Genomic DNA, 26700 nt, shown 5'->3' on the forward strand with positions numbered 1-26700 from the left:
CCGCCTACCACATGGGAGGTCCGCGGTTCAAACCCCGGGCCTCCTTGACCCGTGTGGAGCTGGCCCATGCGCAGTGCTGACGTGCGCAAGGAGTACCATGCCACCAGGGGTGTCCCCGCGTAGGGGAGCCCCATGCACAAGAGTGCGCCCCGTAAGGAGAGCCGCCTAGTGCGAAAGAAGGTGCAGCCTGCCCAGGAATGGTGCCACCCACACGGAGAGCTGACACAAGATGACACAGCAAAAAGAAACACAGATTCCTGTGCCGCTGACAACAACAGAAGCGAACAAAGACAAACACTCAGCAAATAGACACAGAGAACAGAGAATTGGGGCAGGAGGGAAGGGGAGAGAAATAAATAAATCTTTAAAAAAATAATTTATTTTTTTAAAGATTTATTAATATTTACTGTATATTTTAGTGATATTAGCAAGTTGGAGAATTTTTTTTTTACTTTCAGGATCTCTCTTTTAAAAAACTTTATTTTGCAATATTTTCAAACTTACAAGACAGTTGCAAAAATAATTCAAAACCCTATAGAGAACTCCATTCTATCACCCACCCAGATACCTAGATTCACCAGTTTGTAACATTTTGCCACATTTGCTGTATCATTTTTTACCTATCCATCAATCAGTCTTTCTGTTTAACTATTTTGTAAACATTTGAGAGTAGGTGAACATTTAATACTTCTGTATACCTTTCCAAAGAATGATATTCACTTGTATAACTACCTTAAGTAAAATTATCAAGTTCAAGATATTTAACATTGTTATAAAACTTGTAGTTTCTACTCCAGTTTTTCATTATGTCCCAAAAATGTCCTTTTTGGATCAAAAATTGGATCCAGTCTGGGATCATGTGTTGGCTTTAATTGCTATTGTCTCTTTAATTGCACTCTTTTTTGTTTTTAAATTGAGGAAACATATACAGCATGAACTTGCCTATCTCAAACATTCCCAAGTGTGCAATTCAGTGAGATTAATCACACTCAAAGTGTTGTGCTAATCTCACCACCAAAAAAAATTACCGGAACTTTCCTGTCACCCCAAGTAGAAACTCTGTACCCATTATGCGCTAACTCCTCCTTTTCCTTTCTCCCCTCTCCTGGTAAGCTGTACTCTACTTTCTGTCTCTTCGAATTTTCATATTCTGGCTATTTCATGTAAGTGAAATGATACAATGTCTGTTTCTTTGTGTCTGACTTATTTCACTCAACGTGATGTCTTCAGGGTTCCTCTTCATAGTAGCATGAAACAATTTCATTTCTTTTTAGGCCTGAATTATGTTTCATTGTATGTATATACCCTTTGCGCATCTTCTTTGGAGAAGCGACTATTTAAGTCCTTTTTCCATTTTTGTAGTGAACCCTTCAGAAATCCTTGTTTTTTTTCTATGCATAGTTTTCCAATATTTTCTTTGTGGTTACCCTTTACCATGGGGCTTAAATTTAATGTGCTAAGTCTCTAGCAATCTCATATGGTTTGACACCCATTTAATTTGATAGCATACACATACAATGTTTTTAATTCCCCACTGTCCCCCACCTTTATATAGTTGTCACAAATTATATGCTTATATATTATGAGTCAAAACCATTGATTTATCATTACATTTTATGTATTTGCTTTTTAGATCCTGTAAAAAATAAAAAGTGGAGTTACAAATAAAAAGTACAATAGTACTGGTATTTGTGTTTACCTATGCCATTTGTTTTTACTGGAGATCTTTATTTCTTCATGTGGCTTCAGTCAATTATGTAGTTTCCTTCCCTTTGAACCTGCAGTGCTCCTATTAGCAGTTCTTATAGGGCTAGCTAGTGGTGGTGCACTCCTTCAGCTTTTGTTTTTCTGGGAATATCTTTACCTCTCCCTCTTTTTGAAAGACAGTTTTGCCAAATACAGAATTCTCGGCTGGCATTGTTTTACCTTAAGCACTTTATGTCATCCTGCATTCTTGCTTCCGTGGTTTCCTGTGAGAAATTGGCACTTGGTCTTACTGAACCTCCCTTGTACATGGCATGTTGCTTCCTTCTTGGGGCTGTGAGAATTCACTCTTTAGGTGTGGCGTGTGACATTTGACTATAACATAGCTCAGTTTGGGTCTCTTTGGCTTTATCCTGTTTGGAATTCGTTGAGCTTCTTGGATGAGTAGATTCATGTCTTTTATTAACTTTTGGATGTTTCCAGCCATTATGTCTTTGAGTATTCTTTCTGCCCCTTTCTCTCTTTTCTTTTTGGGATTCCTGCAGTGCTTATATTAATGGTGTCCTACAGGTGTCTCAGGCTCTGTTTACTTTTCTTCATTCCTTTTTCTTTATACTCCTAACTAAGACTAAATAATTTCAGTCCTCTTATACTCAGGTTCACTTGAGTCTGTCTTCTACTAGCTCCAATCTGCTGTTGAAACCCTCTAGGGAATTTTTTTTTCTCCTTTTTCCTGTTAATGTGGTCTTAAGCGGTTTTGTTCCTTTTTATAATTTCTTTAATTTTATTGGTGTTTTCTTTGTGTTCTGTTATTTTTCTGATTTCTTTCATACTTTTGTCCATATTTTCTTTTATCTTTTTGAACTTATTTAGGACCATTTTTTAAAGTCTTTGTTTGACATGTCCAAGATCTGTCTCATTGATGGTTTCAAATTCTTTATCCTGCTCCTTTGCCTGAGCCATTGTTTCCTGCTGCTTTGTATACTTTGTAATCTTTTGTTAAGGCCTGGATCTTTTAATATTTTAATGTATACTCTCTAAAATTTAAACAGTGAGGGATCTGTTCCTTAAGTTTGTGTCTAGCTAGTGTTATAAAAGATTTTCTTGAATGCCAGAAGAAGTTACCAAAAAGAAAAAGAAGCCACCTTTCTTTGTATTGCAGATGGGCCCATGTGAATACTCTCCTTTAGAACTTATCTGTCCTAACAATAAATTTTGAAAATAACCTAAGGTGAAAGCGTAGGGTCTTCCCTGGTCTTTTCTGAGCATGTCTCTTGTCCTGAGCATGCACTTGTGGCTCTAGGAATCCCCCCATTTACATGGATCTGCATGTCCCCTCTTCCCTAGGAAACGGTGTTTCCTTGTGGTCCTGGACACCGCATGCTATGTCCCACAGCCAGGAAGCCTTTGCCCCAGGCAGCTAGGACCTGACTGTCTCCTGCAGCGTTCTAGAGGAGACCTCCCCTCCTAATGCAGGCAACTTCTAGGACGGCAAGCCTGTGTCAAGTGTCCTGGTTCAGTTCTTCTGGCTGCCACCAGATGGATTGACACTGGCATATATGCACAGCCTGTGCACGAGTGTTACAGTGCTCCCTCCAGAACTGGGACCAGGGACCAGGGACCTGCAGTGGGCATGTGGGCTGGATGTACGCCAAGGGGTGAGGGGTTGGGGGAGGGGCCAGCAAGGGCACCATGAGGGTGATTTCCCACTGTGTTTAAGCTTTCTCTCGTGATTTGGCACTTTCCCTGTTTGCAACCTTTTAAGTCTTTTCTGGGGCTTTGAGAAAGAGGGTTCAGCTATCTCTTGTTTGTTGCTTGTTTCTGTGCATCTCTTGATGACTGGAAACTGAAAGAGTTAGGCCCTAAGCCATAGTTTTGTAGGTTTAATTTCTTGATCTTTCTCTAAAGTAGGGATTCTTTACCTTTTTTGTTTCACAGAAAACTTACTAAATCCATACTGTACTGTGTACTATTTAATAAATATATCACACCCATACCAACATGTCCCCACAAAAATGGTTTTTTGAATTTCAGTTCAAGCTCACAGACCCCTTGTTAAGCACTCCTGCTCTAAAGTCTTTCAGTATCTACTGCATGCAAGATAATTTTGCTTAGCTATGTGGGGAGATCTAAAAAATATCAAGAGGGATAAGAAATGTAAATGGATATAATAAAAAGTAGAAAGGGGATGAGCAGTCAGAGAAATCTGGTAGGGGTGCTAGTGACTTATTGTGCAGTTTATACCATCTAATCCAGTGGTTTTGATATAGGTGATGATAATAGCTAACATTGATTGAGCATTTCCTACAAATGAGATAATTTTTAAAGTACTTTATGTGTGTATTGTTTCATTTAACTCTTATGTAAGATGAGAATTTATTTAAGCCCATTTTATACATGTGGAGACTAAGGCATCTGTATGTTAAATAACTTATGGTCATGTACCTAGATGGACCTGGGATTTGAACCTGGGCAGTCTTGCCTCCTCACCAGTGCTTTTTTTTTTTTTTTTGGATTTATTTATTTATTTATGCCCCCCGCTATTGTTTTTTGTGCTCGCTCCCTGCTTTCTGTGTCCATTTGCTTTTCAGCCTCTGCTTTCCAAAACATCATAGCCTTTCACTTCCTCCCCCAGACTGACTTGTTTCTTAATTTGACCAACTTTTATTTTAAAGGGTTTAAGGGATGGCATCTTTAACATTTCTGGTCAGATAGCTCCTTTGGAAGTCCTTCCCTGACCTCTCAGCATGGATGGGATTTCCAGCTTCTGTGCTCCCCTGACATTCTGTACTTACCTTTATGTTAGCTTTTAATACACTCATCCACAACTGGCAGTTGAAATATTAGACGGGGCTTGAGAAGAGGGTCTTTGAGTGTCTTTATCTTAGCACCTATTTGGTGAATGAATGCTTAGTGAGAGTTTACAAATATGTCTGCTTACCATCAGAGTTCAGAATTCTCTGTTGTCAGGTTATGTATTGGCCTACTAAAAGTAAGGTCCCAGCTCTGTGAGTGAGGGTGTATAGTTTGGTGAATGGGAATGGCTCTGTGAGTGAGAGTGTATGGTTTGGTAAAAGGGAACGGTGCGTACTCTTAATTGTAGATAGTAGAATCTACTCTAGCAAGTTTAAATGGAAAGAGGTATGTGTTAGAAGGCCAGAGAATCAAGGTTGGATTCTACACAGAAGAGAAGCATTGCCACTGGGAGAAATACCCAACCACACCAAAGGACGGTGCAGAAATCCCACTGTTGCTGCCTGCTGGCACAGAGAGATGAGACGCCAGAACCTCTGGAACCTGGGCTACACTGCTGGAGAAAAAAACAGGCCTCCATGACTGTGCTTGACATGAGAGTTATATGGCTGCCAAGTTACAGTGCATGCTTTGGTGTTCCAGATTTTTCACAGATGTGCCTGCTTGGTAGAAACTGTATCACATGTGGACTTTAGCTGCAAGAGAGTCCAAGACATACAGTGTTTAGCTGTCCAGCCTCTAGTGTGCAGGAAAGCATGCCAGTATCTGGTGTTGTGTGAGTCAGTCTACACTTGTCTGCCATAGCAGGTTAAAGGCTGGCCATTACAGACAGATCTTAAATGCCAGTGAATGTTTTATTTGAGTCTAGTGCAAATGATTAAGCATGTAACGTGAAAACATGTAACATGAAACCAAGTAATGATAGTCTGTTGGATCTGCAAGTGGTGGATTTTGCTGTGCTGAATTATATACTTCATAGAAAATAAAGTATGGAATGTCCCTTCCTGTACTAGGAGCTAGTAATACAAAAGAGAGTAAGGCAGCTTGCATCTGGGATCTCATAGACTTGATGTGCAGTGTATTTCTACTGTGGTGTATGGATTGTAATTTTAAATTAGATACCTAGAGAGCAAAGTCAAATTTATGAATCACTTCTGTAGACCCAGGAAATGCATTTTTAGCATGCTTTTCTGTTCATTCTTAAGCATTTTCCTTTGATGAAGAACTTCTGATTTAGCAGATCAGTAATAACCGCTTAGAAGTTTTAAAGATATGTGCTTATTTTCCAGGGGCAGAGTTATCAGGACAAGTTATCTCCATGGCAGCATCCACTCTAGCAACCTTGGCCATTTCTATCACCGGATATGACTCCAGCAGTGAAGACCAGCTGGCAGCACAGTCTGCAGGTGACTGACGCTATGTAGGGATGCCCTCAGAGTTACTCTGGAAAGTGAAATAGAAATAGATTGTAAGATTAAGGACACCAGCATCACAAAATGCAAACTTACTCTTGATGGTCCTTCACTTTTTTCTCTCTATTTCTATTTTTGCACCTTTCCCCCTCTTACCTTTGTTTTCATTTGTCACTTTTTTCGTACATTGAATTTATTTAGTTTTTGGCTATCTTATCTTGGACCTTGTTACCTCCATTTCATCCTTCTCTCTCTTTCTCTTTCTTTTTCTTTCTTTCCATCCCTTCCCTCTCTCCCTCTCTCTTTTGCTTTTCTTACTCTTTTGGTATTTTTTCTCAATTTCCTTTCATGCTATTTTCCTTTTCCCAGTGTCCCATTTACCTTTTTCCATATTCCCTCCTCCCCCTTTTTTTCCGTCTTCTAATCTTGGTTTCCTATTTTTCATTTCTTTCTTCTATGACTGCCATCGGTTTTCCGCCACTCTTTTATTTTAACACACTCACATTACTTATTATTATTACCATTTTTTGCATTATTTTTGGTTTTCCTTTTTCATCTTCCATTTCTCTGGCAATCCTTCTTTGTTAGTTCTTGCTTTTCTTCTAAAAATTTTGACTCACATGCCTCATACTATTATTTTGACAGTTTCCCCTAAAATAGACCTTTCTGGTTATTCTAGAGTCATTGTTCTGTATGACCTGCCTGTAGAGGAGTTGTTGCCTCCTGTCAGATCCCAGCTGATAGATTTATATTTGATTTAGAGTTCTTTCGCTTACACAGAGTTCAGGAACATAAAAGGCCATCCTCATCTGTGCCGAGAGGTCCATCGGTGCTAGAGGTATTTGAAGTTAGGGATTATTTATGGTGAGTGCTTGTTGAAGAATTGACTTTAGAAAAGTTTTGAAAAAAGCATCTGCTAAGAGAAAGCCATTTGTAATAGTAAGAACGCTTATTTTTCTTGTATACTGAATCATGTTTCCAAAGTGGAAAGATCATGTTTGGCTTATGTACTAAATATTCTTCCACATAACTGCTATACTCACTAACGTAAGGTTTGCAAATTAGAGAGAGACTCAGAGAGCAAGGTCAGAAGCCTGTCATGAGTAGCTTAGGCTTTAGCCCCACACCTCATGTAGAATGTTAGTTCTGGTGACATGGGCTCACTCACCGTGGTGCTGGTTATATTGGTAGTAAAAATTCACTCACTGTTAAACATATAATGCTGAAAGAAACATTAAGTCCACAATGACATAGCACTCAGAGGGCTCCTCTGTGGTCGCTTAAGAAAATTATGAAATAACTAAGTCATTCATTCAACTGATATTTAGTCAGCATCTGCTATGTATGTCAGGTTCTATTCTGCATGCTGGAATGCAGTGGAGGGAGAACAAGACAGAGTCTTAGCTGTTGTAGAGCTGGCATTACAACTGAGGGGAGAAAGTTAAAAAGATACGTAGAACATAATACAACCATGTACAACTATGTTTCTAAAAGACTGTGGGGAAGAGTACGTTAAAAAAAGAGAATAAAAAACAAAAGAGGAATAATTTTAAAAATATATCCAAGAGTATTTTAATATTTCTTGTTTTATATGGTTTGAGTAATTTTAATGGGCTAATTATAATTCTCAGCTTCTTTGTCTTGTTTTTTTTTTAATTTGTTTTTAAATAATATTTATATACTCAACATAAAAATCTTGAATGGTATAAAGTATATGAAGTAAAAAGTAAATATTCCCTGTCTACCAGCCCTGTCCCCCAAACCTTATTCTCCCCAGATGTAAGCACTGCCAACACTGTAATTCTCCATCCATTTTCCAGTACATATGCAAACATGCATTTTTTTTTTTCCCAGTGTCATCATACTATCCATACTATGAGTATAATTTGCAGGCTTAACATAGGGTGAATTGCTCTTATTACTTAGTAGAATGTGGATTAATAGGATGTATGGTCTTTTTTTTTTTCTTTTCCCTTCCAGAAACCATGGGCAGGGGAGAACCCCCTCCAACCTTGTCCACATCGTCTTCAGCCTCCTCCCCTTCACCCACTCTGGGCAGACAAAGACCCGAACTTGGAACATTTCTTAGAAAGAAGAAAACTAGTGATATCTACTTTGTGTCTCTGGTTTGGGCCATCATTGTTGTGCAGATCTGGTTGAACCTGTGGATCATGCAGCTAATGCCAGTGCCTATTGCAGGTCCTTGTCTGGTTAATTATAATCTTGTCTTGTCTTTGAATACTTTTTGTTTTTACCCTTTTATTTTAATATTTGAGATAGTTTTATTATCTTTAAAATAAAATAGCCTTAATGTACATTTAAATAACAAACATTATTTTGGACATTTGTTACTGATAACTTTTTAATATTCACTTTTAATCTTGAAAATGCATTTGGCTTCTTATAATCTTGCATGGTTTTTTAAATTGCTAGCTTCATGTGGGGAATTGACTGTTCAGCCATATATAATTTGTGGAGTGAAACATTACCAATAATCTGTGTTTGGGGCTTTATGATGAAATTTTGAGACGTCCTGTAAGTGGCATTCATTTTATATTTCATTTTTAATTCAGAGGAAATGTAGCTTTTGAGAAATATATGCATTTTTAATTCAAAGAAAATGTAGGTTTTGGGAAATACATGAAAAATCTTGATTTTTCTTTTGAGTGGCAAAAAATTGAATTGTATGTACATATATGCATTATGTCATGCTGTCAAATCGTGTCAATTGTTGGAAGCGCCTTTTCCTTAAATATTGATAGCAGGAGTTAAGTTTGTTCTAGTTCTGTCTTTAACCTTCTGGTCATCATAGGAATTTGACCTGGCTTTGGGAGAACAGGCTGTGAACAGAGTGAACCCCAAAAGGATTCCATAGGCCCCTCTCCTTAACATTAGCAAGGGCAGGAATAATTAATACCTTAAAAGGTGACGGCACCAGCCAAAGCCCACTCTCTCTGCCTAGAGCAGCCCGCATCAAATCTTGATGCATATTTCAGTCCTCTCCCATTTCTCCTCAGGCTCTGTTCTTGTCTCCCATTTTCCAATAAATTCTTGTTACTGGCCTAACTAAAAAAAAAAGAAGCTATCCCATAGCCGGTTATTACCATTGTTACTTTCTAGAGAACCTAAGAGCTTACCCAGGGTCTTCCTAGGGGGTTTTAAAATGCTTATGAAGGAATTATTGAGCTGGTATGTAACAATGAGCTCCTGGTTTAAAATAGTAAACTGTGAAACTGTGAACTCTTAGGTTACAAGGCCAGATCTTCAGGAGTTCCTCAAGTTAGAGAACTTTTAATGGTTGGGATCAGTTATCTAGGGTCCAGCCTGCAAGGCCAGCCTTACAGATCAATAACACTTCCCCCTGATCCTACCACCTTCTCAGCTGGCCTGTAACAGGAAGCTTGACCCCTGCTAGAAGGGCCACTGTACTTCCCAGCACCAGAGCCTCCGTCTTGTATTAATGTCTGTGACTGTTGCCCCCTGAAGTTGTTCAGAGCTTATTCTGAGGGCCCATTTCAAGCAGCCCTGCCTATACTCAGCCTGGGTCTACTGACTTGGCAGAAGGTTTACATGTACAGGGCAGCACAACAGTGCAGTAGGAACACAAGTCAAAATGTTACCCTGCATTGGAACAGAATTTTTATGCGTTTGTAGTACCTTATGCTTTTCATGTCACTGAATAGCCAATATTAAGGAAAAGAACAGAGTTTAGCAAGGGCAGCTGCAATAGCCAAGGAGATTGGTAAATGTCAGGTGTTGGTTTTATTTACCCTGGAGGGGGACTGCCGTAAGGGACCAAGATCGTGGCCTTTGCGATCTTTGTGATAAGGACTGTAGAATAATACCTGACTCTCTTCTCACAAAAAAGAGAAGGTAAGAAAAGGTAGTGATTATGTGAAAAGATATTTGGCCCAATTCCATCTGTTTGGAATACCTTGAACTTTCTTCTCTCTTCCCTTTTTTTGCACTGATGTTTATTTTAATACTGACTTTACTGCTTTAGAAAGGTCATGTGAAATTAAGAGACCCTTTCATGTTATAAATTTCTAATCTCTAGTTTTTATTGTCTTTACAGTCTGGGTACTCAAAAAGCTTGTTGTTCACTTTGGAGTTGTGAATTTCCTGGAGAAACGCTGTCACATGTGGTGGCAGGTTGTAGAGCACTTCTTGAAGGAGCGGCAAGAAGCTCTTGCACCGTGGCCAGTTGTTGGGCTGGGAAAATTCTTACTAAAAGTTGATAGCAAGGTATTGTATTTTAAGAGCTTGGGCTGTTTTATTGGGGTTTATACATTTCCTGGTTTGAGATATTCCATTTCATGGTATATAGTATTGATATTGTAATTGTTGATAATACTTAATATCAAACTCTATGATGAAATTTTAAAGTTTGGAATTATGGTTTATATAAGGATAGGATGAATTTGGTTTAATAAATATTAAGGGTTTTTTTTTTCTTTTCCACTTTAAAAAAAAATGGGAGAAGGGGCTCTTATGGAACACCTAGTTCAACTCCCTCTTCTTATAAGGACCAAATCGAAATCCAGAGAGATTTAGTGACTTGCCTACAGTCATATAGCCAGGCAGTGGCTCAGTTCAGTTCAGTGAAAACTTTTTACTCTTCCATGTATCAGATATTGTGTTAGTCCCTAGGGAAAACAGGTGTAGATGTGCGGTCTGTTTAATGGAGCAAGAGAGCAGTTGAGCAAATTTCAGAGGCAGCTAATTAGGAACTTGGTGGTAAGAGAATGGATCTGAATCCAGATCCTGGTTTGAGATCCCAGTTTTGCTACTTATTGGCTGTGTGACCTGGGACAAGTTTCTTAACCTTTCTGTGCATATATTTCCTTATCCATAAAATAAAGATAAAGAGATCTGCTTCATAGACTGGTTGTGAGGATTAAATGAGTTAATATATGTAAAATTCCTAGATCAGTACCTGGTACCCAGTAAACTCTATATAAGTGCTTGCTGTAATTATAATTTGTATACAAAAGCATGTATAGGATACAGCAGTAGTATCAAACAAGAAACGATTGACTGTTGATAGAAGGTGAAGTGGTGGGAAAGGATGGCTTTTCAGAGGAGAAGCCAGAGCAAAGTTTGAAGCACAAGGAGGAGTTTATTAGGTGACATGGCAAGAAGAGCAGGTAGACAGAAGAGCGCAGAGGGACGGAGACCACAGAGGGCCTACTTAGGAAGTACCACATGGATGGGAATGGTTGGAAAGGGCCAGGGGTGGAAACTAAGGCTGCTGACGTGTTGGGAGAGTCTGCATCAAGCTAGACTGAGCAAGCTAGATTTCATCACAAAGACCTTGAATAGGTCCATTGTGACTGAGAAATGCTATTGCAGGAAACCAGTGTAGATATGGAATGAGAATAATAGCAGTGAGGGGGAATGAAATAAATCTTCATATTTGTCCTTAATAGAAATAATGTTGCTGTGTCAAAGGAGAGGAACATGTTAAATTTTCTTATGTACTACTTGACTGTCTTCCAGAAGACATATGAAAAGATTCACCAGTGCTACATATGAGAATACCTATTTCCTTGAGCCCTTGACAATACTGTATATTATAACTTAAAATGGGCTTTTAATTTGGGTAAAAGGTATCTCAGGATTGCTTTAATTTGATAAAATTTTAAATAAAAATTTAAAAATGCTCATTGGCTGTTTATATTTAAATGCTTATTAACTATTCATATTTTTCTTTTACATGCTTGTTGGTTATTCATACATTTCTTTTGTAAATTGCTTGTTTGCATCCTTATTCATTTTTTTCAACTTTTTAAATAAGAAAGAATCTAAGATTTTCATGCATTTTTGAACTCATCTATCACATCACCCTGGTGTTGGCATGAAGCTTTATCAAACTAGAGTAGATTCAGCACTTGAAACTAAAGAGGGGAACTCTTATTTCAGTCAATTTTTTTTGTCTTACCACTCAGAAATAACAGAAATGAAAACCTATTTTCAGCTTTCCCATGTTCTTATACTTGGAATTCTGTAGTTAGGAAAACTCAGTTGTTTTATCAGTTGAAATACTGGGGGCATCAAAGAATATTTGTTATGGAGACAGCCTTGTAAAAATATGCCATTTTTATACTAATTTATAAAATAGTGTAAATTTATGCTAATATATACTTGTTAAGGGAGACGGTAAAATGAATAAATCTTAACATTTTTTACTATATATAACAATATGTGTGAGAATGATTGTCATGTAATAAATATTTATTTAATTGTAACTGATGCCAAAATTATGTTCTCTCTAATATAGCAATATGTTTGAAATGCTGCTTTGGGGAAGAAATCTATTCTTCATGTTTTTATTAGATTTTAATTTGTTGGACCAGTGTTTCCAAAATGATCCATCTGTAGGAGATTGACGTGTATGTCTAAATATACATGGGGTATATTTTAGGGGAAATCCTGCAAGAACATTTTTATAATTACTCAGAAATTATACTCAAAAATTTTTAAATAAAATTTTTTAAATTAAAAAAAATCCTTCTTAAAATGCTTTTTGCATCATGAATAATGCCTTAAATACCATGTTTATTGAATTTTAAATTGTTATGTATCAGAAAGATAATTCATTATTATGCAAAATATTGTGAGAATCAGATGAGATAACATGTATGTGAAAAAAGCAGGCTATATATATACAGTAGAAAAATGCATGCATAAAAAATCATGATAAAAAAAGAAAAAATCAGGATGGAAGGAAATGCAGTAAATATTAACAGAATGTAGGTATGTCTGCTTTTGGTCACGTGCTCACTGTTCAAAATTAGCACTGAAATGATTTACTCTTTTAAAAAAGCAAAGTAACTGATACTATAAACCTGTAACTACAAAGTTCAATGAAAATTTAGTATATGAATGTGAATTAGTTTATATAGGGACTAAAAATCCTTTTGGTTCCTGATTGTGAAAGAATCTTAATAGTTACTACTCAGTTATTTCAGAATTTGGTGTGACTGTTCAAGCCTACAAGAACTCAGGTTGTTTTATGTATTTTTAATTGTTAAATTGCCAGCAAAGCTTGTGGTTACCATCTTTTCAATCATTGTATATTTTAAAGGAATACTATATTCTCTTGATTTTAAAAACTTCGCGTTAACTTTTTTTTTTATGGTTTCTTTTTTATATGGAATAAGTTTCTTCTCATGCTCTCAGTGACTTTTTCTTTTCCTTTCATGCAGTTATTGCATTCTCTAATGATATTCCACTGTTATTATCTTCTCTTTCTCACCTTACCCCCATATCCTCTAGCTCTGGCACTGGTTAAATAAGAAGGTAAACGAACCCATAGATGTTGGTTTTGACTTTGAATTCCATGACTTTTCCTCTGTATTTTCCTTCTCATTTTATGTTTCTGTCTAAATGTCAAACTAAGCTGTTTTTGGTTTTGTTTTTTTAAGTTTAATGATAAGTTATGGAAGGTCGTGAAGCATTAATACTATCATGGTACTGTTTTCAATTGCTAAAAACAACAAATACTATTACAAAATGAATGGTATCCCCTTGTCCAAGTGTTTGAAAGTTCTGTCTTTAGTCCCTTGGTCCAGTTTAAGTGATTTTTTTTCCTTTTCAGCACTATCATATGGCTCTGCCTGAGACTCTGACCTCCTTTAATGGGTGTGAGCACATTAGGCAATAGTTACTGAAAAGGAAAGAGAACTCTTTAGTGCTGCTTTTTCTATAAATCACACAGGAATTTTCAAAAGAGCTATAAACTGAGCTGCTAAGTGTATATATTGTCTCCTTTTTTAACTTGTATTCCTATATTTTATTTTAAACTTAAAAAAGATTGTAGATAGGGCCTGTACCATCTAATTTAGTGTGTTTCCCAAAGTATGAAGTTGTATCTTTGGCAATTCTTCACATGCTAGCATGTAACAAGTACATTTTTAATAAACTTCAGTAAAGGCTAATCAGGATATATTAGGAATGCTATACCTTTGACATAGAGTTCACACGTATAGTAGTTCTTGACTTAATTTCATCCAATTCTTAGGACATTTGACAAGAGATGATATTTCGGTATATTGTTTTTAAATACAATAAGACTGAAAGTTCTCAATGGAAGTATTACAGCAGGCCTTAAGAAAGATGTAGTACTTCTTAAAATAGCTCAGAATGTGACTTGTGATCCTAAAGCTTAGGATTTCATTGTCAAAACCGAGAAAAAGAAAGGCTTGATAATGCCTCAAGTTTTAAACTTTGGGTTGAAAACAGCCAGTTTGTTACATACGCACATGTATGATTGTATGCACCACCATTCCCTACAAAACTAATATTAGTAAATGAGTTCAATCCTTTGTCAATGATAGTGATACAAACAGAAATCATATTTTCTTATTTTGATCTAAGATGGTGGTTTGTATATCTCTTCAGTTTGTAGATATTGAAATGAAATTGCCCTAAAAAGATGGGAGAATGAAAAGCTAAATTTATTAGGTCCTTGGTGGACTAAGTGACTTGAAGTGCCTTATTTACAAGCCTAATTCATTAGTGAATAGTTGAGTTATTTTAAAAGATTCCTAAGAGCTCAAGTTACTTTTTTCTTTTCCTTGATGAGTATGTGTAACATAGATAAAGTATTGGTATAGAGTTGGAGTAATGGCTTCAAGTTCTAATAGTTTGTGTTCTAGGAGAGCAGATAAGTAAGATGAGGATTATTTTATTACATTACCTCTAACATTAGAACATTACATGATTGGGTATTTGGTACGTCAAAAGCTCAGGTGGAATGAATTAGGAAAGTAGTTCAAAAAAAGAAGAGAGGGTGAAAAAATACATATCATGGTAAATTGAAATGTAATCTTTCTCAGGGTTTATTTCTTTTCTCCTCTTGACTTTCTGTAATCTCCCTTTATATGTTAATATGCCTTCTATGTCTGTCTTTCCTGTACTCTCTCTTGCTATCTCCTTTCTTCACCTCTTCTTTCACCTTCTCTTACTTGATGTAATATGAATAGGGAAAAGCATTTCAGCTTATAAATTGAAGATTTTTAATGATTTTAGTTATTTAAAATTTTAAGTGAAACATCTAATTCATTGTATCTCTTGAATATAGATTTTTATTTAGGTGATTTTTGGTGTAGTTTTTTTCCTACTCTTTTGTATATGATTTGTATTAGGAAAAAAAGTTGCCCTAACTCTGGTTTAAAAATACAAAGTTCGATTTTGTAATCCAATGTATTATGATGTGTCTGTGAATATTCCACATTAAAAATATTTTTAAAAAAATGCTGCATGAAAAGAAGGGAAAAATAATAAACAAAAATCCAAACACAAATTTAGATATTGCTAGTGTCTTTGTAGAATATCATTCAATTTTAAAAATATATTCCTTGATATAACTTCTGAAAGAGTAGAAGTTATTCCCAAATTATTTTCAGAAATTATAATTTGTGAGTACAAATATGGTCTTCTCAAATTATTTATGCATCTTCAAGTATTTAGTAACTGAATACCTACCATGTACCATGCACTATGTTATATGTTAGGTTTTTGAGACAGAAGTGATACACTGGCTCTTTCCTTAGGAAGCTGTTTCAAGAACGAGGTGTTAAGTTGATTTCTGATTATGAAATTTTAAAATCAGTTTCATTGATTTAAAAACTACCTTCAAAATGTAACATCTGACCTTCCATATCTTAGAAACTAGTTATTAAATTTTTTAATCTCTGCATTGCTTTGGATGCTTTGATAGCATGCACTGAAAATTAACTGTTCTGTTTGAAGCCGTAATTGTCAGAATTAAAGGTGAACTTTTTATCCTTGAATTCTCTATAGGATTTATCTCTTAGAGTATTCTTCATGAAAGATCCTATAAGGAGGACACAAGATTGTAAGCATCAAGTGGAAAATAGTTCTAGAAGATATGTTAGAGTCATAAAGATGCTTCTATTTGGTTAAAATAATAATCTGTAGTACTAACTTGAAGTTGATAGCCTCAGAACATTATTCCTGTGATTTTAAATTCACAAATTCTCTTGGTTACTTGACCTTAAGTGACCAAAATCCAAACATTTGAAAACTGTGTTTAAGAAGTCTAATATAGACTTCCTTAAATACTCTCCCTGAGAGAGGGAAAACATCCAAAGTCATTTCTTAAATGTGCTGTTTAAGTATGCAAAGTTAATTTTAGCAGTGTAGTTTAAAAATTTTCTTTGCTCCTGGATGTTTTACTCACTATTTGGAAAGTGTAATTCAAATTTAACTCATGTTAGGGGTTTGGGGTGAAATGTGGGGTTTCAGCATTCACAAATCTAATGAATTGTGGTTTTGAAACAATAAATGTTAGCTTTGCATGGCAGGAATATTAGGAATCTATCAAAATTATTATATATTCTAAAAAAAAGCTTTTTGTAAATAGGATTATTTGTGATTGTGAAAGGTGAGGTAAGTTATTGTCTATATGGAATGTCATATATTTGGGGAAAGCTTAATTTTAATTAGTGATTAAGGAATAACCACTAAATTGATGGTTATTCTTTACAATCACATTTCATAAAGCTTTTCTAAAAAGAATAAAAATTTCAAGTAGAATATCTGATTTTTAAAAATACTTTATTATGAAATATTTCAAATATAAAAAGGTATGAAGAACACCCTGATAAACCATTACCTATGTAATTGAAGCTCATTTTGCATCTCTCTCTGTTTGTGCATCTACCTCTCAGCCCCTTGTCCCCATGGGTAACTATTATCCTAAATTTGTTACCTATTCCCTTAACATTATATTTTTATTATTACTGTTTTATAACCCTGATGAAATCAAAGGGAACTATAAATATTTTGAATGTAATTCCTTTTTTAATTTGTTCCTATTTTATCTAATTTAGAACATACCTATATTATAAGGGACATAGTTTTTCTACAGGTCATCTCTATTTAGATGTGATACTTCTTTTGCTAATTGACTATAAACCTTTATGAGATTTGAGGTCACCTAATGTATAGCCATTTTGTTTAGAATAGTGACCAGATTATAAAGTGTAATTTGAAATGTGAATATACCACAGTATGAGAATTCAAATATCAATATCGCTTATGTTCAAACCGAATGCGTTTCTTTAGCTATAACAATAAGCTTATCGTAGTACAGCAATAACTAATACTGATAATTTTCTAAAATCGCTTTCAGATTTCATGGCTTTAGATCATTATGCCATAGTTTGTTTTGTAATGCTAAGTATCGCAGTTTGTCTTTTTTGATATTTGAATACATATGTGTTTTTATTCAGTTGTATTTTAAAGATAAATAATTCTCCCTTTCATTTCTGTGCAGATGATCATCTGGTTGGAAAAGATGCTAGACAAAATAATTAGCATTTTCATCATATTTTTGTTAGTGATAGGAACCCTTCTTTTAGCCTTGCTCCTGACTGCAAAGGTAGCGTACAATGATTACAATTACTGTCAATAAAGTCTTTTTTTTTTTTTTTTAAGATTTATTTTATTTCTTTCTCTCCCCTTCCCCACCGTTGTCTGCTCTTTGTGTCCATTCACTTGTGTGTTCTTTCTTCTGTGTCTGCTTGCTTTCTTATCATGTAGGTCCCAGAAACTGTCTTTTTTTGTTGCGTCATCTTGCTGTGTCAGCTCTCCATGTGTGGGGTGCCACTCCTGGGCAGGCTGTGCTTTTTTCATGCAGGGTGGCTCTCCTTGCGGGTCATACTCCTTGTGCATGGGGCTCTCCTACAAAGGGGACATCCCATGTGGCATGGCACTCCTTGCCTGCAGCAGCACTGTGTGTGGGCCAGCTCAGCACATGGGTCAGGAGGCCCTGGGTATCAAACCCTGGGACTGTCCATTTGGTAGGCAGATGCTCTATCAGTTGAGCCATAGCCGCTATAAATACACGAAACAGCTAAAGTATTGATGATTTATGTATTACTAGTATGTTTTCATTTCATACCTCTTTTATATGCATTTCTATTTTATCATCAAAATCCCCAAGAGTAAATAAAGATGGAAAAAAAAGTGGATACCAAAAAACAAGAGCCTTCTGCTCTCAATAGAAGAACTATGGTCTGGTCTCAGTACCCGGCTCAGCATTTCATGATTAGTTCCTTCCCTTTCCGTCTTGATGGTCTTCCTGCTCATCTACCATAGGTCTTTATTTCTCCCTTTCTTGGTCCTTTCTGCTTAAATTTCCTTTCCCCACTTAATCTCATCAAAGAAAATTATTCCTTAAACCACAGCTAAAACTTTTTCCCCTACAGTGATGCCTCTTGACTCTTTTTTTTTTTTTTTCAATTTATTTCTCTCCCTTTCCCCCCACCCCCCAACGTTGTCTGTTCTCTCTGTCCATTCACTGTGTGTTCTTCTGTGTCTGCTTGTATTCTTGTCAGCGGCACTGGGAATCTGTGTCTCTTTTTGTTGTGTTGTCTTGCGGCGTCAGTTCTCTGTGTGCAGCGCCATTCCTGGGCAGGCTGTGCTTTTTTCACGTGGGGTGGCTCTCCTTATGGGGTGCACTGCTTGTACGTGGGGCTCCCTTACACTGGGGACACCCCTGCGTGGCACAGCACTCCTTGCGTACATCAGCTCTGCATGTGGGCCAGCTCCACATGGGTCAAGGAGGTCCTGGGTTTGAACCCTGGACCTCCCATGTGGTAGGTGGATGCTCTATCAGTTGAGCCAAATTGCTTCCCTCTTATTGACTCTCTTATCTATCTCATCTATTTATTTTCTTATTGACTCTTAAAGTGCTTCTTAATCTTTCTTTTCTCTGAATGCCACTGAATCTTAAGAGTTTACTCAAGATTTTGGTATTTTGTTTTCAAAAAATTGTGTTTATTCTTTTTCCCTGCCCCAAGGAATTGTAATGCTTATGTGATATCATGGATATAAAATTTGTTTGCATAGTGTTATCAATAGAGAATCTAATATGCAGTAGTTTCCTAAAGAATTGCATTGTTTTTTATTATGTGACACCTCTACTTGAAAGTTCTGTTTTCATCAGTCTTAGCCTTTTGTGTCCTCAAACCATCTCATCATATGCTCCTAACCTCTGCTCTGCCTTAGTACCTTGGTTTCAATCTCTGTACAGTTCCTATCTGTTCTCTGTCTAGTAAATATGTGCAGCCACTTAGATAAATTATACACACTTATTTAGGGGCCTTTCTGTATCTTTGTCATATTTTGACTAAATCTGCCACTATACAATCTTATCTTCCCTTCTAGTGTGTAGAGAAACCTTCACCAATATGGTCTTCCATCTTTTTTTCTTCCCTTTCTCTTTTTCCTTCCTGCTCATCTTCTATTCCATTTTCCTTTCTTTTCTTCACATAGGGTCTTTTTGCATGTCTTCCTCAATGATGTTTGTCTTTCAAGTCCTTTTTCTTTGTTCATCCTTTGCTTCAGGGAGCTTTTGCTTCCCTGAACTTTGATAACATATATTACTGAACCACTTCTTTGTGATCTGAGATCCACGCACACTGAGCTTTTAAAGGAACCTTGTTCTTCTCCTACCCACTAAAGGAATCACTTTCCAAAACATCCATGACAGTATCCACTTGGATGTCTAATGGACATCTCAAAATGTAACAGGTCAGAAACTTAACTTCAGACTTTACCCCACTTCTTTGTTCTTCTTATAGTTTTCTGATTTCATTAAATAGAACCGACTCAAGAAGAAATAGAAAATTTGCATAGCCTTGTATTGAGGAAAGGAATTGAATTGGTGTTTGAAATTCTTTCCACTGAGACTAATCGTTCAGGTCCAGATGGCTTCACTGTTTAATTTTATCAAAGGTAATGAAGAAGTAATACCTATCCTATCCAACCTCTTTCAGAGAATAGAGGAGGAAGTAATACTTCCCAACTCATTTTACGAGATTATAATTGTACAGATACCAAAGTCAAAGACATCCGAGAAAAGGAAGCTGCAGACCAGTGTTCCTCAAGAATATAGGCATAAAAATCATTAACACCGTATCCAAAGTAATCCTTTGAAAATTTAAGTCAGATTATGTCACTGCTAAGCTTAAAATCCTCCATGGGTTCCTATGTTCCTCAGAGTGAAAGCCAGATTCAGAAAACCTATAGATCTTATGTGATCTGTCTTTTTTCTAGTATTACCTTTGAGTTGAATCTCTCCCCACTTTGTCCAAAATCATTTTTGCCCCTTCAAGCTATAGTTTGTGTTTTGTCTTTTCTCAACTTTTTGAGGGCCGGTTGGCATTGAAGTGGGTGGGAATGACACATTTTATGTGGTTATATATGTCTTTGTTAGAATACCTGGACTCTACTGTTTTGAGTTTTGCCCACTAAGTGTTATGCCACCTAGTTGAGGTCGTACTTATCCCTGAGGAAGAAGATCCTCGATCTTTGTATTGTTTCCAACATTCCTGGTGTAGTGTGGAGCTTTCATTGGTGCAGAGAAAGAGAGGGAAAGAATGAGAATCTGTTGTTCTTTCCTCTGATTTTCTTTTTTTTTCATTTCTCCTCCACTAAGGATTCTGTTCTTCTTCAGTCAGAAAAGGAAAAGGATAGGGCTTTCTTAATTTTCTTTTCTCCATATTTGCATATTATATGTGCATCTCAGGAATGTTCAACTCACTTGTATGGCTTTTGGATATCAGGGTCAGTTTAGGAGTGAGCCATGTTATGCTTTGCTTTGCTCCACAGTATTTGTTCCATCACTTGATTGCCATTTTCCAAAATACATCAAATTATATTATGCTTCTTTGTTGATTTGGGTATTGTGGGCAATTTTTTTTTTTTTCCCCAACTAATTTGAACCTTTTTTCTCTTTTGTTGGTTATTGGGCAAGGTAAATTCTGGGATGCAGAGTCACTTGGATTTTTTACTTAGAAACTACTCAGTTACTATACCCTTATGTCTGACATTGAAATTTTTTTTTTTTAAGATTTTATTAATTTATTCCCTCCCTCCCTTGTTGTCTTCTCTCTGTGTACATTTGTTGCGTGCTCTGTGTCTGCTTGTCTTTTCTTTAGGAGGCCCTGGGAACTGAATCTGGGACCTCTTGTGGGAGAGAGGTGTGCAATTACTTGAGTCACCTCAGTTCCCTGGTTTGATGTGTCTCATTGTCTTTCCTCTTTGTGTCTCTTTGTTGCATCATCTTATTGCATCAGCCTGCTGCACTTGCCCATCGCACCAGCTTGCTGTCTTGGTGGTGTTCTCCAGGAGATACCGGAAATGAAATCCGGAACCTCCCATGTAGTAGGCAGGAGCTCAATTGCTTGAGTCACATCTGCTTCCTTGACATTGCATTGTGATTCTCTAAGTTCTTGTAGTGTCGATATTGCTTTACATATACAGCACACGGTTATGTAAATAAATCTATTTGTATATTTGTTTATATGTATTTGTGTAAGTTATCTATTTTTTTTCTTTTAAATCATTAAGCTCCTTGAAGACAGTGAGTCATGGTGTACTTTTTAATTTCATTAGTGTGTGTCATAGTACATCATATGTAGCCCCTGTTCAGTGCATATTTCTAAATTGAGACTGATGTATAATTATTTGAGCCTTAAAACATTGTTAAAATAATAGAGTTAAAAAAAAACGTTAAATTGGTTTTATTTTTTTATTGAGATTATTTTTTCTCCTTATCCCTAATACAGGTACATCAGGAGAGTGTGCACATGGTTGAAGTCACAAGTAGTTTGATTAATGAAACTCTAGCAAATCACCCTGAGTGGGCCAAGTAAGAACATTGTTTTGAACAAAAATAGAGGTAGATGATCCAAGTTCAACATCTGTTTGCATGAAAGGATCTTCTTTGATGCAATAATAAAAGATGGAGTTTGCCAAAGCTTTGTGGAGAAATGCCATGTAATTCAAGGGGAAAACATGTTTTAAGATTTTGGGATTAATTTATAATAAGTGGTACCTTATATTTGAATTGAGATTTACAGTTTATGATATACGATTTACAGAGCACTTTTACCTGCCTTAATCACTCGTTCCTCACAAGTGAGATTATTCCTGTTTCATAGATGAGTGAACAGTCCATCCATGGTAGAATTGGCCCTCATACCCAATACTTCCAATGAAGTGAAGGGAACTTTCTGCTGTAACTTGTCCCTCAACTTTCATGTAAATGTTGACATATTCCCAAATTGTATCATTTTAGAGGAGGCCTTGGTAAATATGGCCCAGGATAAAATCCAGCCAATTATTTTTGTAAATAACATTTTATTGGAATGCAGCCATTCTTGTTTGTTTACATGTTGACTATGACTGCTTGGGTGCTACAGGGGGAAAGTTGCGTAGCAGCGACAGATATTCTCTTAGTTTCCTGGCAGCTATGGCGAATCTCACAATGGGTTGACTTCAGCACTAGGAATTTATTGTCTCATGGTTTTAGAGACTAGAAGACTTGCTTTCTCTGGCATCAGTGGCGTTCTGGTGCTGCAGTCCTTGGCACTTCCTTAGCTTAAATTCCTTCCCTCATGTCACATGGCAGTGTCATCTCCTTTCTTCAGCTCTCCCGGTTCCAATTTTTGCTGACTTCATCTTCCTTTGTGGCCTTCTCCACCTTCTGGCTGCCTTCTCTTTACATGGTCTCTAGTAATATGGATTGAGACCAGCCCTCATTCAGTTGAGCCACACCTTAACTAAAAATATCTTCAAGAGGTCCTATTTACTGTGAGTTCATACCCATAGAAACATGTCTAAAGTGAGGTACAAAATTCAGTCTGCTGCAGAGATTGTAAGTCCCACGAAACCTAAAATGGACCTTTACAGAAACAGGTGTCCTCCTCCTGTCTTAGACAGTCTTTGTTTCACTTAATTTGGGTTTTGTAAGGGAAGTTTTATGTCTTTGTGGGGTAGCGTTCAGCAGCTGTGCTCTTCACCTTGATGACAAATTACATGGCCTGCTTTAGTTTTACTAATCCTAAAGTAGTCACTAAAGCTAGGAAAGACTCCTGCGGATTTTAGTTTTGTAAATTGAGAAGTAACATGTTTTCTTCTTTTAATCTTTCTTTATTCCTTTATATAAAACTTGCTTAGATTATTTATTTATTTGAACTTAGTTTAGAACCTTATTTGAATATTTTTCAAGGAATGTATTTTTTTTTAAAATTTATTTCTCTCCCCTTCCTCCCCTCCCACAGTTGTCTGCTCTCTGTGTCCATTCGCTGTGTATTCTTCTGTGTCTGCCTGCATTATTGTCATTGGCACTGGGAATCTGTGTGTCTTTTTTTGTTGTGTCATCTTGCTCTTTCAGCTCTCCGTGTGTGCAGCACCACTCATGAGCAGGCTGTGCTTTTTTTTTTTTTAGTGCGAGGTGGCTCTCGGGGTACACCCCTGCGTGACACAGCACTCCTTGCACGTATCAGCTCTGCGCGTGGGCCAGCTCACCACACGGGCCAAGAGGCCCTGGGTTTGAACCCAGGACCTCCTATGTGGTAGGTGGACACTCTACCAGTTGAGCCAAATCCGCTTCCCAGTAATGTATTTTGAAACATACTTCTACTCACTTATCTCACATGACTAGTACATACTCAGTATGCTTGTCCTCAATGTTTCTTTTTAGTCATAAATTGAGGTATAGCCATACGATGGGATTTTATTCAACATTAATGAATGTAAACTATCAACATGTGCAACAGTGTGGGTGAATCTCAAAATAATTATGTTTCATGAAAGAAGTCAAGCCAAAAAGAGTATATGCTCTTTTTGATTCCATTTATGTAAAATTCTAGAAAGTACAAAATAATCTTTAGTAACAGAGGTTGCTGGGTAAAAGGGGTGGGGTGGGGCGAAAGGAGAGATACCAAAGGGGCATGGGGGACTTTAGGTAGTGACAGCTATGTTCATTATTTTGATTGAAGGATATAAGAAGAGCAGCGGCCTAATTAGATATATTTGACATGTGTTGCATAATTATAGTGTAATAATAAAATCAGGAAGTTGACATTGGTACGATCTACAGACTTCTAGATTTCACTAGTTTTATGCACTTGTTTGCATGTGTTGTGTGTAGTTCTGAGCAATTTTATCATACGTATAGTTTCATGTAAACTATCACCTGCTTAAGATGTAGAACTGTTCCATCACCACAAGGCTCCCTCATGCTACCTCTTTATAGCCATATCCACTGTCCCTAACCCTTGGAAACCACTAATCTATTCTCCATCTCTGTAATATTATTTCAAGAATTATCTATAAATTGAGTTGTAAAGTACATAGTTTGTGAGATTGGCTTTTTTCTCACACTTAGCATATTTCCTTTAAAATCCTTCCAAGTTTCTGTGTGTATCATAGTTTGTTCCTCCTTATGCTGAGTAGTGTTTCATATAGAGAGGTTAACTCCCCTTAGACTTTGGTGATTAATGAAGTATGGTTTTTCTGCAAGTTAGTAGGGCTGGGTCTGAACCAGAGGGGGTGAGCGTGAATTAATGGTAACATTTTCTTGTAAATCTTGGTATTCAGTGGATTCCTGTCATGTGGGTAACAGTTGACCTTTTGGGAAATTCATGTGGATACCTCTAGTGGAGATGATATACTTAAGAATAGTTCATATGTACTTTCTTCCAACCTGGTACACATTTTATGTGCCCTATCTAGGTATCCTGACTTTTTGTGAATATGCTTGGTGAGCCAGTGGATGAATTAGAAGGACTTAGGTTAGGATCATTCTAGCAAAACTTTGAAGAAAATGAAGTTGAAATCAGAGCAAATCCTAATTCTTACCTTGGTCAATTCTCTTGACTAGTTTCAAGCCTGTTGATTCATGAGCATCTGTACCCTTATCTCAGGAGATGACTCTCAAATGGTACTGCCCTGCCCTTATTTGGGAGAAACCTAGTGGCTAAAGCTAAGGTGTATCTAATTGGGGCCATTCTCTTGGTAGGCCATTTCTTGATAGAGATTAACCTTTACTGGGGAGGTGAGAGTAGACCAGTCCAATGTAGGAACTTGGTTTCTGCCAAGGGGTCTCTCTTCACTGAGAATGGGAGGGTTAGTGATTGACTGAATAGTGAATATCCTAATGAAGGAGCTCTGTTGAGAGACTTTGTTGGTCCAAAGGCCAAGTTGCATCCCAATTCATCTTGCCAAGGTTGCTCAGGTATTTCTGGCCCTCTGTCTCATGGAGAGTCTGTACTGAGCTAATGCCTTTGGCTTGGCTTCATGACAGTTCCGCTTATTTTTTGCTCTCAGGACCCTTGCATGATTCCAGTGGTGAAGTGTTCGCGTAGCAGCAAGCAGGGCTTTTTCTCAGGCCTAGTAAACTGGTTAGGCATTATGGATTTAGCCAATTACCTGTGCAAATCCTCAAACATTTGAATAACAGTATGATATATAATTTTCCCTTTAAATGTGTAGTACCATATAATTGAAAACAATTCCATTTAAACTGCTAATAAATCTATAAATACTAGAGTAATTTTAAAGCTATTTAAATTGATTTCTCCCAAATCACGTTTCTATTTAAAGATCCAAATTTCTGTTCCTGTCCTTATGCTGTAAGATTATTACATTTGTGTGTTTAAAGTTTTGTCATACTTGCTGAGAAATATTTGAACTAAGGAATCTACCAGAAGTTTCACAAATAATTTTATATTTAAAAAAAATAGTTTTGGACTAATTGGTTAATGTCAGCTGATTTGACATTCTACTTTTAGAAAAACTTTGTGATAATGTATATATAACTTAAGATTTCCCCTTTTATTGTTAACATTTTTAAGCATACAATTTAGTAATATTTATTACATTCACAATATTGTGCAACCGTCACCACCTGTAAATACAAAAACGTTTTCATCACCCCAAACTCTATACCCTTGAAGCATTAACTCCCCATTCTCGCTCCTGAAATTTCCCTTTTTGATTTATCTAAATAGTCTCTTTTTCTCTTAAAGACCATTGCTTCAACTACTAAAGTAAGTTGACTTACTCTTTATGACAGTTGAATTACTCTTTGTGACTGTCTTTCACATGCAGAAAAGCAGGTTTATCACTTCATATTTAGTGTAGAAATGACTGCAAGTACATAAAGCTGCTGTGAGTTGAGGATGTTGCACATTCTACTTCACTCACTAACTCACTAGATAGTTGACTTCTTCCCATATGCCACCCTTGCAGTGTATTTCATGTTTGAGACTCAGGAAAATGACTAATTGCTGCTTGCCATGGCTTTTTGGCATTACTCATAAATAGTTGAAATCAGAACTGATAAATCTGTGAATGTCATTATCTCTAGTATACAAATTGTGAGGAACAATTTAGAGAATATATGAAGACATTTTCTCTTTTGGAAAGCATTGGGCATGTGTAAAGGATTATTGATTAAGCCATATTGTGCCATCTACTTAGTTAACAGGGAAATTGGGAGGCCTCCTCTTGCTGCATAAGGAGTAGAACTTATAGGCTGCAGTTCTTGTTTAGCTAGAACTCTGCTCAGAGTTTCTTGCATCTTAAAGATAGAGTGTATCAATGGATTAATAAAGTGAAGATAATTACTCTCATAATTTTCTGTTTTCTTATATCTTTACTGCCTGAGACCAGTGGTTTTCAAACTTTAGCTTGCAACAGCATCACTTGCAGGGCTTGTTAAGACACAGATTTTCAGGCTTCAGCCCCAGAGTTTCTGATTCAGTAGGTCTGGTACTGGGCCTGATAATTTGCATTTCCAACAGGTTTCCCAGCAATTCCAATCCTGCTGGTCTATGGACCACATTTTAAGTGCCACAGTCCCAAATAGTGTCCCCTGGTGCTGAATAAGATACATGACATAGGATTTGAATGGGCAGAGAAACTAGGCAGAATAGGGTGAAAGTGGGCTGTTGGGGAATGTGGGTCTAAAGCTGAGGAGACCTTGAAGAGAAACCCCCAATGT

At 36.7% G+C, this 26700-nt stretch overlaps 1 protein-coding gene across 2 annotated transcripts in view; it reads left to right on the forward strand.

Annotated features, from left to right (window-relative positions):
* Positions 1-26700, forward strand: part of TMEM245 (transmembrane protein 245) — a 94809-nt gene that overhangs the window by 19500 nt on the left and 48609 nt on the right. Inside the window, exons 4-9 of one of the 2 annotated variants that reach the window (XM_058302572.2) lie at positions 5748-5864; positions 7851-8069; positions 9946-10115; positions 13149-13172; positions 17176-17280; positions 21476-21558. In XM_058302572.2, the coding sequence (XP_058158555.1) occupies positions 5748-5864; positions 7851-8069; positions 9946-10115; positions 13149-13172; positions 17176-17280; positions 21476-21558 (718 nt within the window). The remainder of the gene's footprint in view (positions 1-5747; positions 5865-7850; positions 8070-9945; positions 10116-13148; positions 13173-17175; positions 17281-21475; positions 21559-26700) is intronic. The other variant, XM_058302573.1, reaches the window with a different exon arrangement.

This window comes from Dasypus novemcinctus, chromosome 8, assembly GCF_030445035.2.
Source record: "Dasypus novemcinctus isolate mDasNov1 chromosome 8, mDasNov1.1.hap2, whole genome shotgun sequence".
NCBI lineage: Eukaryota > Metazoa > Chordata > Mammalia > Cingulata > Dasypodidae > Dasypus > Dasypus novemcinctus.